This window comes from Natator depressus, chromosome 19, assembly GCF_965152275.1.
Source record: "Natator depressus isolate rNatDep1 chromosome 19, rNatDep2.hap1, whole genome shotgun sequence".
NCBI lineage: Eukaryota > Metazoa > Chordata > Testudines > Cheloniidae > Natator > Natator depressus.
Window position 1 is genome coordinate 15613404 of NC_134252.1, and position 20074 is coordinate 15633477.

Genomic DNA, 20074 nt, shown 5'->3' on the forward strand with positions numbered 1-20074 from the left:
CCTCAGGAGGTCATCTAGTCCAACCCCCTGCTCAAAGCAGGACCAATCCCCAACTAAATCATCCCAGCCAGGGCTTTGTCAAGCCTGACCTTAAAAACTTCCAAGGAAGGAGATTCCACCACCTCCCTAGGTAACCCATTCCAGTGCTTCACCACCCTCCTAGTGAAAAAGTTTTTCCTAATATCCAACCTAAATTTCCCCCACTGCAACTTGAGACCATTCATTACTCCTTGTTCTGTCATCTGCTATCACTGAGAACAGTCTAGATCCATCCTCTTTGGAACCCCCTTTCAGGTAGTTGAAAGCAGCTAGCAAATCCCCCGATTCTTCTCTTCTGCAGACTAAATAATCCCAGTTCCCTCAGCCTCACCTCATAAGTCATGTGCTCCAGCCCCCTAATTATTTTTAAAAGCGGCAAAAAGTCCTGTGGCACCTTATAGACTAACAGACATATTGGAGCATAAGCTTTCGCGGGTGAATACCCACTTCGTCGGATGCATGCAGTGGAAATTTCCAGAGGCAGGTAGGTATAAATATGCAAGCAAGAATCAGGCTAGGGATAACGAGGTTAGTTCAATCAGGGAGGATGAGGCCCTCTTCTAGCAGTTGAGGTGTGAACACCAAGGGAGGAGAAACTGCTTTTGGAGTTGGCGAGCCAGTCACAGACTGTTTAATCCTGAGCGGATGGCGTCAAATTTGCAAATGAACTGAAGCTCAGCAGTTTCTCTTTGAAGTCTGGTCCTAAAGTTTTTTGCTGCAGGATAGCTACCTGGAACAACGCTTACTCAGCTCTCTTTCACTCATGCCCCTTCTCTACCTACGCTACATTGATGACATCTTCATCATCTGGACCCATGGGAAGGAAACCCTGGAAGAATTCCACCACAGTTTCAATAGCTTCCACCCCACCATCAACCTCAGCCTGGACCAATCTACACGGGAGGTACACTTCCTAGACACCACAGTGCAAATAAGCGACGGTCACGTTAACACCACCAAAAAGAAAAGGAGGACTTGTGGCACCTTAGAGACTAACCAATTTATTTGAGCATGAGCTTTCGTGAGCTACAGCTCACTTCATCGGATGCATACTGTGGAAATTGCAGAAGACATTATATACACAGATACCATGAAACAATACCTCCTCCCACCCCACTCTCCTGCTGGTAATAGCTTATCTAAAGTGATCATCAAGTTGGGCCATTTCCAGCACAAATCCAGGTTTTCTCACCCTCCGCCCCCCCACAGACAAACTCACTCTCTTGCTGGTAATAGCCCATCCAAAGTGACCACTGTCTTCACAATGTGTATGATAATCAAGGTGGGCCATTTCCTGCAGAAATCCAGGTTCTCTCACCCCCTCACCCCCCTCCAAAAACCACACACACAAACTCACTCTCCTGCTGGTAATAGTCTATCCAAAGTGACCACTCTCCTTACAACCTGCATGAAAATCAAGGTGGGCCATTTCCAGCATAAATACAGGTTTTCTCACTCCCCCACCCCCATACACACACAAACTCACTCTCCTGCTGGTAATAGCTCATCCAAAGTGACCACTCTCCCTACAATGTGCATGATAATCAAGGTGGGCCATTTCCAGCACAGCATTTCCAAACACCACCCTCTACCGAAAACCCACCGACCGCTATGCCTACCTTCATACCTCCAGCTTCCATCCCGGACACACCACATAATCCATTGTCTACAGCCAAGCGCTGAGGTATAACCGCATTTGCTCCAACCCCTCAGACAGAGACCAACACCTACAAGATCTTCACCAAGCACTCTCAAAACTACAATACCCGCACAAGAAAATAAGGAAACAGATCAGCAGAGCCAGACGTGTACCCAGAAGCCTCCTGCTGCAAGACAAACCCAAGAAAGAAACCAACAGAACTCCACTGGCCATCATATACAGTCCTCAGCTAAAACCTCTCCAACGCATCATCAGTGATCTACAACCCATCCTGGACAACGATCCCTCACTTTCACAGGCCTTGGAAGGCAGGCCAGTCCTCGCCCACAGACAACCCGCCAACCTGAAGCATATTCTCACCAGCAACTACACACCACACCATAGTAACTCTAACTCAGGAACCAATCCATGCAACAAACCTCGATGCTAACTCTGCCCACATACCTATACCAGTGACACCATTACAGGACCTAACCAGATCAGCCACACCATCACCAGTTCATTCACCTGCACGTCCACCAATGTAATATACGCCATCATGTGCCAACAATGCCCCTCTGCTATGTACATCGGCCAACCTGGACAGTCCCTATGTAAAAGGATAAATGGACACAAATCAGATATTAGGAATGGCAATATACAAAAACCTGTAGGAGAACACTTCAACCTCCCTGGACACACAATAGCAGATGTAAAGGTCGCCATCCTGCGGCAAAAAAACTTCAGGACGAGACTTCAAAGAGAAACTGCTGAGCTTCAGTTCATTTGCAAATTTGACACCATCCGCTCAGGATTAAACAGACTGTGACTGGCTCGCCAACTCCAAAAGCAGTTTCTCCTTCCTTGGTGTTCACTCCTCAACTGCTAGAAGAGGGCCTCCCTGATTGAACTAACTTCATTATCCCTAGCCTGATTCTTGCTTGCATATTTATACCTGCCTCTGGAAATTTCCACTGCATGCATCCAACGAAGTGGGTATTCACCCACGAAAGCTCATGCTCCAACACGTCTGTTAGTCTATAAGGTGCCACAGGACTCTTTGTCGCTTTTACAGCTCCAGACTAACACGGCTACCCCTCTGATACTAATAATTTTGTTGCTCTCCGTTGGACTCTTTCCAATTTTTCCACATCCTTCTTGTAGTGTGGGGCCCAAAACTGGACACAGTACTCCAGATGAGGCCTCACCAATGTCGAATAGAGGGGAACGATCACGTCCCTCGATCTGCTGGAAATGCCCCTACTTATATAGCCCAAAATGCCATTAGCCTTCTTGGCTACAGGGGCACACTGTTGACTCATATCCAGCTTCTCGTCTACTGTAACTCTTAGGTCCTTTTCTGCAGAACTGCTGCCTAGCCATTCGGTCCCTAGTCTGTAGCAGTGCATGGGATTCTTTCGTCCTAAGTGCAGGACTCTGCACTTGTCCTTGTTGAACCTCATCAGATTTCTTTTGGCCCAATCCTCCGATTTGTCTAGGGCCCTCTGTATCCTATCCCTACCCTCCAGCGTATCTACCACTCCTCCCAGTTTAGTGTCATCTGCAAACTTGCTGAGGGTGCAGTCCACGCCATCCTCCAGATCATTAATGAAGATACAGAACAAAACTGGCCCCAGGACTGACCCTTGGGGCACTCCACTTGATACCGGCTGCCAACTAGACATGGAGCCGTTGATCACTACCCGTTGAGCCCGACTTGCAAATTAGATTGGTCACTACTCACACCAATGTTCCCTCTCATTTTTTCCATCCAGGTGGGAATAAGTTTTGTTATGTGCACCAAGGTATGTGTGGATGTGCGCCACCAGTAGAAACAAAAAACCTAGATATAATATATATTTTCTAAAAGTTACCGTAGGGATAATTAATTACTCCAGCCAGGTCAAGTTAGGCATTTTAGAAATCACGACTCAAAGAATTAAACTTAAGTGCAAGAGAGAAATAAAAATTATGAAATGCATTGACCAGTCAAAACACTAAAATAACACACTTTGAAAGAATAAAATTACAGAGCATATATGTGCATTGCAGAAAGTACCAAGAAGTAACAACAAATTAATGCAAGTATGTGTTGGGAGGTGAGTGAGACACAGTGTGAGAGTGTGTGTGTTTGCGTGCATTGTCTCTTTAAGACATTCACTGAAAGCTCTTCTGATCTGTCCTGAGTCCTGTTGTCTCCCCTCCTCAGAGATGGGATACAGAGGGAGGGAGAGACAGAGAGAGACTGTGTGAGCTGGCTGCTGGGGAAATCTCAGAATCAGTGCACTGTCTCTTTAAAAAAGACACTCAGACACTCACCATTCATACCTCAGACATTCCAAGTCCTCCTGAGCCAGGCTGTCCCCTCTGCCCTGCTCTGCGGAGATGGGGTACAGAGGCGGGGGACACCCTGACATCAGCACCCTCCTCCCCTCCACCCCTGCTCTGCACAGCCAGCAGGAGGGTCCCGGGAGTAGCTGCAGGATGGCACAATGTCAGGGGAGGGGCACCTGAACACATGCTGCTGGCTGTGCGTGCTCTCTAACCAGCTGGGCAGCATTTGAATCTCTTCTGCACGGCTGCCCAAGCGCGCAGCTCACAGGGACCACAGGTGTTGGGCCAAAGTCAGGCCAGCCTAGAGCTGGGGAGACTGAGGGGATGTCTGCACAGTAGATTCACTCACGTGATCTGCACATGGGGCTAAGTCTCCGGGCTGGCATAGCCCAGGTGTGAGCAGCCACACTGCAAAGCCACACAAGAGTCAGTGAGTCCACACTGGTGCTCCACTCACCTGTGGGAGGTGCTAGGACTTCTGGTCATATCCCATGGTTCTTAGCACCTCAGTAAACTGAGCCCTCTGATTCCCAGTGCATTGTGGGAGAACCTGTCTGTTTTTGCATGGAGGAAAGTCAGATTAGTGACAGCCCCTTGGTAAGCACACACAGTGAAACAAGACCCGGTAGGTGAGTACAGTCCATGCCTTCCTGTACTGAGCAGGGAAAGCAAAAAGGGTATTAGGGCCCCCCCCCCAGCTTGTGGCTGTTTTCCATTGGCTGGATGACAGGATTTCAGGCTCACCCAGAGGGGGCTGCAGCATCCCTCCATTCTTCTCGCAGTTCCCTATGGGCTGGATTTCAGCAGAGTCCACCAGCCGCCAGAAGTCGTTCTTGTTGTCGCTGCCATCAAGACGCAGGCGCAGCCGTGCTCCTGTCAGACCCACCACAGTGGCGATGCAGGTGGAGGTGGTGTTTCTGGGGTCCTGGGCTTCTAGTTTCATGCTGATCTTGAATTCATTGCTGGGCGGAGTGTACGACTGCAGAGAACAAGAGCCAGGACTTCACATATGTCCCATTTCCTTCTCAGAACCCCAGCCCCTAGGCTCCTGGTAACTGTGGATGGACAGTGCCCTCCAGGCCAATGCAGAGAGCAGCAAGGAGAGCTCAGTGAATGAAGGCCCTGGCACCCAGCCACCCACAATCTATCACCTTTCGCTCAAGTTTTACCTTGAGCCAACTCCTTTTCTGGGGCCTTGCCCCATCTGAGACACCCACCAGCATAACACACAAGGGGCTATTTAACAGCCCCCGAACACACACACACACAGTAACACAAATACATTCTGAGCAGGTGAGTGAGGCGCTCCAAGCACCAGCTGTAGCTCAGGCTAATCTTGGAACTCCACACACAGTTCGGCTGATGCTCCTCAATCCTGACCCACCCCACCCCCCGCTAGTTCAGTCCTGGGCCCTCACATCAACCTGACCGATGATTTTGGCAACCTGCATAGCCAGGCAACATAGCCAATACTGGATACTACAGCCCAGGAGAAAGTGAAACAGCTCACCGAGATCCAGGGCATTTTGCAGAAGGGAAACTGTGCAAAAAACTCCCTTTACTGGCCTGCATTCAGTGAAATCTAAATCGTAACTACACTAAGCAATGATCTAGCTTATATACACTTCCCTCCAGCACCTGAGCTCAGCAGAGACACAGATCTTTGATGTTCCCACCCATGCACATCTGAGAGTTAAGTCCTTTGGGTTATTCTATAACATTCATGGCTTGAATAAATGTATCTCTTTTATCTTTGCTTAACTATGCACAGTCCTGCCAAGGGTCTGCTTTCCCTGCTGCTCCTCCGTCTTGGATTAAAGGGCCAGAGCCTATTCTAAGGCTTGTCCTGAATCGGAGCTCGAGGATCATAAAAAGACCCTCGCCCCCTGCACCCAAGAAGCCACCCAACAAATTACCTGCTTGAAGCAATGGGCAGGAGCTGGGATGGCACATGTTTCTTTCAGGTATTTATCCCAGGTGAAGTGACCTGCAAAGACGGGAGAAAAGGGGGTTAAAATGGGACCCTAGAAAACAGCAAAAAGCTCAGGAAAGCAGCCACCCAGGGCTCCTTACACCATTATTGCCAGATCTCTATCCAAGAGACGAGAAGAACTGGCTTGTATTGGCCTGTCTTCTGCACCGCCAAAGTCCTGGATTTCAAGGCTGGAGAGGGGGAGGTGGTAGCACTGCATTGGGTACAAGCTGCTTTTCTCACCGATCTCACAAACCCATAGGCTGCATGATGATGTAAGCTGCCAGAGGAGAAAGCAGTCTCTCCCAGCAAATTGCTCCTTCAGGCCATACATTTAACACACTGCTCAGTCTTGGAGTTAAGAACAAGTCACTGAAGGATGAGAGCTCAATCACCCCAAAGTCAACAGCAAAGCTTTATACTCTATTGCCTTTATGGCTACTGCTTTAGCTGGGGCTCTTTTTCCTCTTAAGAAACCAAACGGATCTGGGCAGGAATCATACAGTTTGTAGTAGCTGATGAGTGGACTGGTCAGCAATAAATCACCGGTGCTGGACAGTTAGTTCACAGCTTAGGGTCTGTCTACACTGCAATTAAAATCCTGCGGCTGGCCCATGCCAGCCGACTCAGGCTCACAGAGCTTGGGCTAAGGGGCTGTTTAACTGCACTGCTGATGTTCGGGCATGAGCTGGAGCCCAGGGTCTCGGACCCTGCAAGGTAGGACTGCAGCCCGAATGTCTATGCGGTAGTTAAACAGCCCCTCAGCCAGGGCCCCACGAGCCCGAGTCAGCTGGCAAGGGCCAGCCGTGAGCGTCTAAGGGTGTGTTTACATTGCCCACGTTACAGCGCGGCGACGTGGGCAATGTAAACACGCTTTATCGTCGGGAGTGCGGCTCCCAGCGATACAGCACTGTCTATACTGGTGCTTTTCAGCACTAAAACTTTTGCCGCTTGGGGGTGGGGGTTCACATACCTGAACGACTGCAATTTTAGTGCTGAAAGTTGCAGCGTAGACACAGGCTAAGTGAGTGTCTAATTGCAGCCCAGACATACCCTCCAGGCAGGGATTTAGAGAGGCGATCCTATTCAATGCAAAGGCTCCTTCAGCTGGAAACCGCCACTAGGGGAAGGGCTGAGCACATTTTATCACTGTCTGTGCTGCTTTTCAAATGTACATGCACGGCCAGGGAAAGCGTTAAGCTACCCAGGAAGACTTCTTATTAAATGAGGAATTTACTGAAGCGGCCGAAGCAGATCAAGACTCCTGCCACTTAGACTAAGCAGATAAGAAAGGATCTTTTACATGAGCCTGCATGACATTCGCTTCTATTCACACAAACAGCACCCAAGAGACCTCTATTTTCAAATCATCACAAGAGCACCAGTGGCAGCAGAATGATTACAGAGTCGGTTACAGTTCCCACTGTACAGATCAGGTTTTTAATCTGCTTATTATTTGATATAAAAGCTTTATTAAGGAGAAAATAGACGGTGGTGCGGTTAAGCACTCGAAGGTCTGGAAATACAAAAGTTAAGGTTATACACACAACCTTCACTCTGCCCCATGTGTATATGCAGGAAGAACAATGACAGAACCTGTAAGGACACCATCTCTCAAATACTACATTAGAAACACCATTCGTCTGTAATCTTACATGCACACTAGTAGCGCACACATTTTTTCATTCTTTTACACTGTATTTAAACTTGTTTCATTGCTATAATGGCCCAGTATATTTCTGTTGACAGATTGTTAATGTAAGTGCTCCTTTCTCTAAGATATGTATTTTAAGCAGTTAGCCAGCATTCATTGTCTCTTCAAACAGCACGGCATCCCATAGCTGCAATCCAGAAGATGAAAGGCTTAACTGCAAAGCAAACTGAGGACTGGTTTACACACAAAAGTTGTCTCAGTTTAACTAAAGCTGTGATTTGAAACTGGTTTAGTGAAACCAGTGCAACTTTGTGAATGGACATTCTTACATGTCTTACAAGCTAAACGAGTATAAGCCAGGTTTAACCAACCTGCATAAACACTACATGCCTAAATCACTTTTGAAAAGAGGCTGAGGTGCTTTTAAGATTTTTACCCAAAAAAGCTTTTCTTTTTTACACTATGGGAGAAGTGGGTTTATTTTTCTCCTCTCTCCTCTTATGCAACACCAGGCAAAGCCCTTCTGCTCGAACTTTCTAAATCAATCCACCTTTTGGCAGAGACCAAACCTAGAAGATTCCAGACTGAACAGTGAATTTTTAAGAAAGCTGCGTGCCACTGAAAACAGAGTGTTAGGATGGAAACTTATGTAAGCTTAAACTCTAGTGCTGTTTGCTGCCTTTGCACTATAATGTCAGCAGACACACAGCAGTGAAACAGAGACTCTCAGTTCTCACGGGTTTTTTTGGTAACAATTTATTTTTAAAGAATTGAAGCAAAAACGGGGGGATAGAGGACTTCTCTGTTTAATGAAAACTGACTTTTTAAAAAAAATCAGAACAAATGTGGCAAATTTAGGGCTCCACAATCTTGTATTGGTAATTCCTTTATATACATATGCACACATTTTATTACAGGACATTTCTTTTAAAAATCACTCCCTGGTAGACAACGAATGGCACAGATAACTTTGGGTGACTTACCCTTGTACACTCTACACAAATGCAATGTATTAGTAGCAGAAGTGATAAAAATTCTTAGCCCTTTGTATAATGCTTTTCATCCAGAGATCTCAAAGCACTTTACAAAGGCAGGAAAATTACCCCATTTTACAGATTCCAAGTGGACTGACACAAGAGTTTTGTCAAGGAAGGGAAAGCAGTCAGTGATGCAGAACAGGGCAGGATATATCCAGAAGTTTTTTTGGCCAGGGAGTAGAGAACATATTCGGAGCTCTGCACTGGGAAACAGAGCAAACAATTTAATATAGATACATTAGGCTTGGTCATCTTAACCTTGGCTTCTCTGGTCCCTCCCCAGATTGATCCAAACATGATTATTAACTTGCACATTCAATTCCAACTCTGTCTGCACTGGAGCCTAGCACCCCTGGTGCACACTCTAAAGAGAGCACAGGAGCCAGATGCCAAACCACCTTTTGATGCCACCTTAAAGGAATGGTATTTTCATAAATTATAATACCAGAAGGGACCACTTTAATCATCTAGTTCGACCTCCCATATAACACAGGCCAAATATTCTGTTTTCAGGGTTCTGTTACTATTCCGATGGGATATGGATCATTCTGCCTCTAGGGCCCAAATCGGTAGCAACTGAACCCTGTATGCTGAATGGCTGTTCAGTGGCTTATACAAAATGAGTTGGTGGCTGGAGTCCAGTTCTTAGTGAGCTCTTCACTTCACATAAACTAGCAACTCAACTGGCGCTAACTGACCCCCTTGCTGGCTGACTCAGCAGAGGTGCCGAGGACTGAATGGACCATGAAGACTGAACTCTCTCTCTCTCACCCCTAAAAGCGGACAGCGGTGAAGAATGTGGACAGAGCAGAGGGAGGAAAGCTTGCCTTGCTGATGCCTGCTCTATGGGAAAAGAGTTTGGTCTCTAGCACTGTCTGGCATCTTTCATTAGCACTAAATTCACTTCTTGTCAGACACCCCTCCGTCCCGTTCTCTCCCCCCCCCAGCTTCTGCTGCTCCTTTCATTCCTCCTGCAAATCACAAATTTCGGCCAATATGCAGGGAGCACCACTCTTACATGAACCTGAATGATCATATATTGATTTGTTCAGCAGGGTCAAATAAACCAATACGCTTATAACATAACAAAACCAGGAAATTCAGTGAGGAACATGCCATAATACAGAGTTGCAGCTGGGCCTTAAACAAACAAGAGCCAAGAAGTTCAAAGCTACACCACCCCAGCTAACTTGGCTAGCATGAACATATTGATTAAAAGCCCAATGCTGTCACACTTCCTCGCTCTAGGCAGTGCTTTGCTCCATGAGCATCCTCAATGAAGGTATTAATCAGCGTGAGTAAAAGTGGCAGAATTGGGCCCTAGCCCACTTTAAAAACCACTTACTAGAGAAAAACACTCCACGTACACAAGAGGTCAAGCTATGGGACTTGTGACCAATGTAAGTCTTAACTTCCTGATTTGCATCGGTTTAAATTCACAACCGTATGTTGTACTTAATGAAATTCTTTTGCCTGAAATTTGAACGAAGCTGGACTTTTTGTTTGTGTGTTTAAATGAAATCTGATTTGGGCTCCATTAGCATTTCAATCCTCAAGGAGTCATCAATCCTATTGAACGTGATGCATGTGCATTTCATGTCGCATCTGTGCAAGGAGAGTTTGCCCTACCCAGATCAAGGCATCCCATTAAAGTCTGCAGTCCATACGTGAGCCTGCTAAATAGTATCAGGGCAGCATACGAAAGCAGGACAGTCTGTCCAGATTCAGTACAGAAAAATGACAATGCCAGTGTCTTCTCTGCTCGCAATTCCAATCACATTAGTGGCTTTCGAAAATGCAAGAATTCACCCTCCCAAGCAGCCAGGCTCTCATTCTTTGATGACAGCAGAATTCCTGCAGATCCTACTTGACTGTACTCTCCATGGGTTCTCGCTAACACAGAGCTGTTCATCTAGGCTTCACATTCACCACAAGTACCAGTGGAACTCCTAGTGCACTCCACTTTCTTGCCCTGCCACATACAGAATAAGAATTCACTCAGGATTAATGGGTTTAGAACAGTATGTGCTGCCACTCCCTTGTCCTAGGAGGTGCCCTGGTCCAGTTTTAACTCCGCCAGGAACCATTTTCACATTGTGTTTAGGACCCCCTGTATCACATGAATCTGGTGCTCTCACACAGCTGTGGAACAGTCCCTGGGAAGAACACCTTCAGTGTGTTAACCCCCTTGGGGTCATACTCTCACTGGGATACGTCCCTTGGCTTTACCGTCTCCTGGGACCAAGCCTCGGAGCCGTCAGCACCCCTGCTACACACCATAAGCTTCTCTCATCGAGTCCACCTGAATTGGGCACGTGAGAAGACTTATCCACCCAAAAGGAGCAATGCACACCCCAACTCTTGACTCTGAGCCAACACTGTAAAAGCAGAAGGTTTACTAGATGTTTGGAACACAGCATAGAGAGTCCTTGGTTATCACGAAGAACAGAAAGTTACAGCCTGGTCCATCTGGGTCAGTTTGGAGCCCAGAGCTCTCTTCATGCCCTTTTAGTCTCAGTCCAGAAGAGTGAGACCTGCTTCCAGCAGCCCACATGTAATGACCGCGCCCCCTCAAGGGCCCTCCTCTGTCCTTTGTTCTGGTTTCCCAGACAAAAATGGTCACCCTGCTCTTTGTTCTCCAGCTGGTCAAAACTGGCTGGCTTTCTGCAGAGGGTGGGCTCCCCCAATCGTTAATTGCTAGGTACCAATTGACTGGGCCATTGTCTGGGCCCAGTGCCCAGACAGCTAGGCAACAGTCACACCTGGATCTCTAGGTCTCTGCAATGAGCAAAAAGCCTTTTCCCACCCACCTAGTTAACCATGCAGCACACAGGAGAAACTGTGGCACACACAGTAGTCATACAAAATATTATGAAAAATTCCCATTTTATCACACCTTGTCACCCAGAAAGCAGCTGTATCTGTACTGTCACAGCCAAATGTGGAGGCCTTGTGTGGAGCTTTGTGATATGCAGGTGAGCATTTTTGCTGCAGTGAGGGGATTCCTATTGTTACACAAGTACTTGTTCAGTTTATAAACAATTAACTGATCCTGAGCACAGTGCATCTCTTTAGCAATTCCTCACCCTGGCTGGGAGCTTGGAGACTTTCAGCATGGGATGGAGAATGATAAAGGATAACAAACCCACCACGCTATCAAATTTCAGAGAGAGGCACCATTTCAAATCAATCTTGTCCCTGAAAAAAAATACACCCTCCCCACACCCTGGAACAATGCAGCACCCAGCAAAACGGAGATCATGAAGGAGCCCCTACAGACTACCAGGAGGGGCCTAGGCAGGATTCTCCAAGCCATGATGGCCCCTCTGATGGTGGATAATGCTCATGACTTCAGGCATAGTCCTGAGACACAGATGAGAATCCCCAGAGTTGCCCCCTAGGATATATCTCAGGGCCCAATGACACCCAGAGACCCAACACTTCCCTATAACACAGAGCCCCCATGCACAGCAGGGAGCTGTCTTAATGGCTCTAAGAAACATAAGAACGCCCTACACAAAGGCATGCAGTGTTCTATGTTAGGAACTATTCACTCTGGGAATGCTTTCTTAATTTCTTATGGCTCAGCAGATGCGTTTAGTGGGGAATCTGTAAATTAAACCTTACTAACAGACCCAGATTATGAAGCTAGGTAAAAAGTGGGGCCTTGTCATAAATTACACTGCTCCAAGCAGTCAGAACTCACCCAGATGTCTCTTCTGAAAGACAGCAAGAACTGCCAGTTTTATAAACTTAATCTGCAGACGCTCTGTACACTACCACAACCTGCCCTGCAAATGAACTGGATAGACCATGGTCTCTAAGGGAGGAAAGGAGTGATTAACTCTCATGCTGAGAACTCCAGACCTTGCCCTCAGCTCCTAAGAGACTGCCAGCTGGGCTGACTCACAAGGGGCTCCAGTCTACTGGGGTGGACACCAACATCCTGCTGCTGGAAAAATGGGAAAGTGTAGTATTCGGTGTTCGGATACAGTCACAATCGCACCCACAGGACTGAGCCCGGATTAACCATTTCACATGAACGTGAAAGAAACAGTTCACCTATAAGTAAGGAAACCCTATAGTGCCAGAGAACATGTACCCTTGTGCAAACAGTCATTTCTACATACTACTGCTACGGGCAAGGCCCCTTAAATGCAGTTTGCATCAGTTTTCCAGCCTGTGTGGTGAGTTTCGGTCCTCAGCAATTCAAAGACCTTAAGGAGAGAAACCAGAAGGGAGCTGAGAAGCACCTTCTTACCTTGGTACTGGGAAGGAGACTCTGATGGGTGGCCATACTTGTGCTTTCTACCATCTTTCCAGTCTATGGCTAAGACAAGAAACAAAGCATTCATGTGAATGAAGAAGCCCACCTGATTCAGTTCTACTCATCAGCATGAGGTGGTCAAGCAGCTTCTTGATTCAGTTCTACTCATCAGCATGAGGTGGTCACTGGACACTGCCTTGGTTTCCTCTGACTCACAGGCACTTTGTATCTCCCAGGAAAGAAATGACCCCAGACAAGAGAAAAGCTCCCACTGTTTGACTCACTCTCTCCCCATCAACATCCACGGCAGAATCTACCAAGCCCCCATTTCAGCTTACATCTGCCTCATCCTACTGAGTTCAAGAGAAGGAAAATTCGCCCTCAGGTGTCTACTGGGTCTCAATCTCTACCAGCTCTCACGTGCTAATATTCATGGTTAATGATCAGCCAAGAGGCAAGGAACAAACCTTTTCACCTTCTAGTTTTTAACATTTGAAATGAGGCTAAAGGCTGGTGGGCTTCAGGGACAGACCCTGAGAGGGGGGAAATGAAAGTGAAAGGGAGCTGCCTCCCCCTGTGCTGTTTTATGGGAGGGGGAAGTCTGGATCAGATCCCCATTGCCAAATAAAGGTCAGTGCAGCTATTCCCTTCCCCATCATCCACCTAGCCCTTCTCCTGGTGGTCCAGGGGCTTGGGCATCAATGGGTTTCCTCCAAAGTCCTGAAGGATCACACACAAAATATCAGGAGTCTGAGCTCCAATATGGGGTGCTCACTGCCCAGGTCATCAGGGCCTGAAACACTGAGTATTGTTCAACTCCTGCATAGAGAGCCATATTCAGCTCGATAGCATCCCACTGGCTGCTCAAGAAATGGCTCCACAGGGTGTCACTTCAAGTCCTCTTTGCCCACAAAGATGGTGGCCACAGACCGTGAAGTGGCATAAAAATGGAGGGATTCTAAAGACCCTTCCCAAAGTGTGATAAGCAACGAAACAGACAACTCCACACATGGAACCCGACAGACCATGCATTAATAGGCTACTAGTCCCGGTTTGGGTGAGCTGCTTATCAAACGAGGCTGCACCATGCACTGGTAGCTGACTAATACACACCCCAGCATGCCTTACTGCTATTACAGTCTAGCTCATTTATTTTACATTGCATTTTTAAAGCTATTTTAAGCTATTTTGATGCTGTTTTAAGAAGCAATTTTGTGGAGCTCTATGAAATATACTCTTCCAACATGAAAAGAAGTTTTTAAGTGAAAGGATACGAGAAAAAGATGTAGGGAAATGGATTTAAAAGCTCTCAACAAGAACCTGAAAGAGCCACAAACTACTGCTGAAAGGGCAGTTGGCCCACCTAGGGGAGAGGCCAGGTTAAAACAGCCATATTCTCCTTCAGCTCCTTATTTTCCCCACACCTTCCAAAGCACCTCCCTTTGCTGTCACATACAGTCAATATAATAGTGAGGACACCCCACATGTGAATGACTGGACTTGGTGCATAACTCTGACCATCAAAAACAAGCCCAGTTGGCCAATCAGAATGTGGCTTTGGGCAATCTGTGTTCCCAGGCAGACTAACAACTGATACTTCACATAGAGGGAGATGTTCTAACGCCTCCTGAGAAAAGCAAGGATGGATCAGACAAAGCTCAGAGACAGAGATGGAGAATACCTATGGGGGCACTTAATGCCCCCACCCCCAGCAGTGCAGGATTGTGCCCTCCCATACCATACTTCTGCTCAAATGCGCACTACTTCGGGCTTTCTGGATTACTTTATTGAGTTTGTTGCAGGATAAGTCACATTTCTGCAGTTAATTTTTTTAAATGCAAAATCCTTCATTAGCAGCACACAAAACCAACAAAAGGGGAAGGAAACTCCAGGAACACAGGGGCTCCACTGTGCAAATTACTTTAGCTAAAAAAGTTCAGTGAATTATAGAAAACCAGGTAAATAGGACAGGGACCTGTTTGTATCCAGCACATGGACTGATTCTGGAACATATGGCACTGCATTCACAACACAGAGGTCACAACAGCAACTCTGGCTAGCCTCCTGCTCCACGCAGCAAAAAGATGACAAGGGGTGTGAGAGGCCACACTGATGACTAATCAACCTGCCTCTTATTTCCAGGCCCTCCAGCTGCCTCCCAGCATGTGCTCCCTGTTTTCCTTCATTTACTTTCACTTCATTAAAGGACAAGTGGTGCTAGAAAGAGAATAATGCTCCTGCAGGATAAACCTCTGGAGAAGCAAAGGAGACATAAAAAAAATAAAGGGAAGGGGGAAGAAATCAAGCATGGAAATCTACCGCAATAAATGTGTGCATGTGGCAGATGTGAACAAAACTGCAGTGGATGCTTCACTCTTTACTGTTCTCCCCTCCCCCACCCTTTGTAGAAAGCGAGATGAGATCACTCCAGTGAAATGCACATGTATGGAACAACACTAAAGGAAATCAATATTTCTTTAAGGAACAAAAGCCCTTAACTGCTAAGATGCAAACAGACTGCTTGGGTTTATCCTTCTGTTTAGGCAAACAGCACACAGGCAGCTTGCTTGTAACTGCACAGTGCTCCCTGTGTTTGCAGTTGCAATAGCCTTGTAATGGGATGAAAGATTCAGGCAAGTAGTGGTAAGTTCCTGTGATATATTTGATCTCCACAAGGTAGGCTGGTCTCCAGTTTCATGCCTCATTAGAAGGGCTTCTAACAGAAAGCACCAGCTCAGATCATGCTGGGAGCACTAGCAGATGGTGCATGGACCAGGCTTCACAGTGGAATATCGCTGCCTGACATGATGCCCCAGATGCTGCAGGGGTGCTATGACAATAGCAAAAGCTCCCTTCAAATAGTCTTGCCATCCAAGCCAGCCTAAGTGCTTCCTTAACTGTCTGTGACAGTTGTTATTGTGCATAAGATGGTGAAGGGACTCTGCAGCAATGGGAACTGAAGTCTTACCTATGAAGCAGGTACAGTGCAGATAGCTGCAGGGTGAGCTCCCCCATGCTATTCCCCCAGTGATCTCTGCCCTGACCTGGCGGCACCCCGCAGCATCCCTGGGACTGAGAGGTCTCCACAGCAGTTCAGCTTTGCATCTCTTGTGAGCAGATTGCACTGGCACAGGGATAGACTAAATGACAACAAAGATTTTTCTTTAACTTCTACCCATCTGGACTACGATCCAAGGGAGACCTACTTCACTCCCTTTGGGCTTTGCCCCAGAGCTTCCTCTCCACTTTCATACCAACTCTCTAATGATCTACAATTGATTCATTAGTTTATACCCAACTAATCGAAGGGCTTTCGCCTAGACCGAGCATTACCACTTACCTTTCTGAGGGCCTGGCTTCCGCATTATATCGCTTGCTGCCGTCCTTAGGCTGGAACTAGCTTGGGTTTAGCTACCTGAAGATGTCTAGGACAAAAGAAATAAACATGATAAAATTCCCAGCTCTGCATCATACAAGTGTCTGCAATATTAAATAAATATGCAGTGGAGAAAAATAAGTATCCTTTCATCCCAGGCTGCTTAGAAAATCTCTTATTGCTAATGTGGACAATACACGTCAAACCTTCTGAAACCAGAAGGGTCTTTCTCCAACAAGTGAGCAACTTTAAATTTATCGCAGCAGCGCAAATTAGCAACAGCAGCATATGCGAATCTCTGTGCTCACTGTACAGGTCCCCGGTGGGGGGTTGTTCTTGCTCTCTAACAAAGAGAGAGAGCGAGACCTGACATTTATTAAAGAAACACATGGAAATGTAAAATTAACCTGGCAATGAGAGTAACACAATCTCCAGCATGGAAATTGCAGTTTGAATTGCACATGGCAATTCTGTGCAATTAGTAAGAGGAACTGGACATGGCGGCAGGAAATGTTTTTCCTGGTACTGCTGCAATGCAAGTCCTAGCTGCTGATCTGTGTTTGCTTCCCAGTTTGAGGAGGGCTAGCTAGTAAGTCCATTTCCAGCAAGTCAAAGGATTTGTATTTTTGTCATAAGAAAAAAACTATTGATTATCAAAGCCAGCTGGAGATTTACTCCAGATATTTAGGTCAAAGGTCATGCTTCCCTTCTTAGCCAGGTCACAGGAGGTCTGAAGGCCAGTTTCACTTGTACCATACTGCCTAAACCCAGATTGAAAATTCCTAAAATAAGTGGCTAAGCCCTACACAAGTCCACAGTGACAGACTCTTGTCTTTATTGAATTTCATCTGGTTGATTACCTTGGTAAATTGGAGAACTATAATTCTGAATTCTAATCTTATCCTCCAAAGTGCTAGCAACCTCTCCCACCTTGGTGTCATCCACACATTTTAAAAGCACACTTGCCACTTTGTTACCCAAGTCACTAATGAAAATACTGAATACCGACAGACCCCCTGTAGGACCCCACTAAATACATCTTCCCACTTTGACAGCAAACCATGGATAACTACTTTTTGAGTATGAGCTTTCAACCAGCTTTGTATCTACCTTATAATAATTTCATCTAGAGCAGGGGTGGCCAAACTGAGTCTGAGAAGGAGCCACAATTTACCAATGTACATTGGCAACGAGCCACAGTAATACGTCAGCAGCCCCCCTTCAGCTCCCATTGCCTCTGCTCCCAGCACCTCCCACCCACGGGCAGCCCCACCGATCAGCGCTTCCCCCTCCCTCCCAATCAGCTGTTTAGTGGCATGCAGGAGTCGGGGGGGGGGGAGGGGGGAGCGAGATCATGACAGGAGCAGGGGAGGGGGCGGGAAGAGGTGGAGCAGGGGCAGGACCTGTGGCAGAGCCAGGGGTTGAGCAGCGAGCACCCCCGGCACATTGGAAAGTTGTCTACTGTAGCTCCAGACCCGGAGTCGGTGCCAAAACAAGGAGCCGCATATTAACTTCTGGAGAGCCACATGTGGCTCCAGAGCCCCAGGCTGGCCACCCCGATCTAGAGCATGTATCCCTCGTTTGGAACTCTGTCAAAAGCCGCACTAAACGCACGATACATCACATCTAATGTCCCCCTCTCGAGTAACCATGTCAAAGAAGGAAATTCAGTTAGTTTGGCATGATTTGTTCTTGACTACTCCTTATCACCCTGTTATCCTCTAGATGCTTACAAGTGGATTGTTTAATAATCTGTTCCAGTATCTTTACAGATATCAAAGTTAGGCTGACTGGTCTATAATTTCCCAGGTCTTCTTTGTTCCCCTTTCTAAAGATAGATACTATGTTTGCCTTCGCTAGGGCTTCACCCATTCTCCATGAGTTCTTGAAGATAATCACTAACAGTTCTGAGATTGCTTCAGCGAGCTCAAGTATTCTAGGGTGAATTTCATCAGGACTTCCTGACTTGAAAATACAGCTAACTCATCTAAACACTCCTTAACCTGCTCTTTCACTATTCTGGCTTGTGTTCCTTCCCCCTTATTGTTAATATTAATTTTTTTAAGCAGCTGTTCACAATTAACCTCTTTAGTGAAGACTGAAGCAAAACAGACATTAAACACCTCAGCCTTATTGGTGCCATCCATTACTGGCTCTCCTTCCACACTAAGCAGAGGACCTACACTTCCCTTCATCTTTATGTTGATCCTTAGGTATTTACAGAATACCTTCTGATTGGCTTTTATGTCCCTTGCTAGGTGTAACTCATTTCATGCCTGAGCCTTTCTGATTTTGTCCCTGCATTCTCGTGCTATTCTTTTGAACTCAAACCTTAGCAATGTATCCATGTTTCCACTTTCTGTAGGGTTCCTTTCTGATCTTCGGGTCCTTAAAGAGCTCCTGGTGCAGCCCAAATTAGCTTCCTATCTTCCCTTTGTGACCACACGATTTTCTGTTGTGCCTCTAATATTGTTTCTTTGAGAAACTAGCAGCTTTTCTGAATTCATTTCTTCCCTTAGATATTTTCCCCATGGGACCTTACACTGCACATTTCCGAGTTTTTTAAAGTCTGCCTTTTTGAAGTCCATTGTCCTTATTATGCTGCTCTGACTCCTTTTCCTTAGAATCATGAAATCTGTCATTTCATGAACACTTTCAAGCAAGCTGCCTTCCACATTCAGATTCACAACCAGTTCCTCTCATAATCAAGTCAAAAATGGCTGCCCTCTGGTTACTTCCTCTACTTTCTGAAACAAGAAGTGTCCCAAACACATTCCAAGAACTTCCTGTACATTTTCTCTTTTGCTGTATAACTACCCAGGCATCTGTTGAAAAAGTAAAAGTCCCCCATTACTCTCAGATCACGTGTTTTGGCTATTTCTGTTATTTGTTCTAGAAATGCCTCCTTCACCTCCTCCTCCAGATTTGGTGAAGGAATTGTAGTGGAGAAAGGTAAAGGAGGCGAGGAGGAACAGCAAAGAGAAAAATGGTGTACATATACATGCCAGCACATGCACAACATGGTATAAGGGACTGAAGGCTAGGAGGCTATTTGAAGAACAAACAACAAAAGTGGTGTGCCAGTAACTGATGGAAGAATTTGGCTCTAAAATAGATAAGGAATTCTTCAAGAACTTCAGAAGCAGAGTGCCCTGGGGAGTGTGTGTCAGCTGGACCACCAACATATAAAGGAGGCAATCAAAGAGGAGACGGAAACAATACAGAAGCTAAATTATAGCTTTCAACCAGTGTTCATCACAGGATAAGAGGGAATTAGCTTCCTTGGGGTTACTCTGCACAGATAAGGAGGCACTGTCAGTGACAGAGGTATCAAAAGAGAGGTGATGGCACAGTTAGACAAATTAAATTCCAGTAGATCTCCATAGCCAGATGATTTATATTGGAATTTAGAAAGAACTAAAAACCAAATTAGCCAAGCTAATAATAAAATAAATAATATAACATTAAAAAGAGCTACTATGCAGGAGGACTAGAGGGTGACCAGTGTTGTATGTGTGTTTTTTCAAAGGTGCTCTTGAGGATGATCCTAGGAATCAGTGGCCAGCGAAACTTACTTCAGTATCACACAAAATAGTTAAGAATTAAAAAACACTTGTAACCAGTATCCTGTGATGCTTTGGCTGCAGAATCCAGCACTGCACTCCAGAATCAAAGCTTTCATTTTTAAAAAAAAAAGACTAAGTTTCCAGCCTATATTATCAAGTTAAATTCAAGAGCATGAACCAAATGTATACT

At 46.2% G+C, this 20074-nt stretch overlaps 1 protein-coding gene across 5 annotated transcripts in view; it reads right to left on the reverse strand.

The window, feature by feature from the left end:
- Positions 1-20074, reverse strand: part of SCMH1 (Scm polycomb group protein homolog 1) — a 113337-nt gene that overhangs the window by 77765 nt on the left and 15498 nt on the right. For 4 of the 5 annotated variants that reach the window (XM_074934140.1, XM_074934138.1, XM_074934136.1 and 1 more), the window contains exons 2-5: positions 16283-16367; positions 12937-13005; positions 5929-5999; positions 4757-4991 (exon numbers count right to left, since the gene is read on the reverse strand). In XM_074934140.1, coding sequence (XP_074790241.1) covers positions 4757-4991; positions 5929-5999; positions 12937-13005; positions 16283-16307 — 400 coding nt within the window. In that variant the 5' untranslated portion in view covers positions 16308-16367. The remainder of the gene's footprint in view (positions 1-4756; positions 4992-5928; positions 6000-12936; positions 13006-16282; positions 16368-20074) is intronic. The other variant, XM_074934139.1, reaches the window with a different exon arrangement.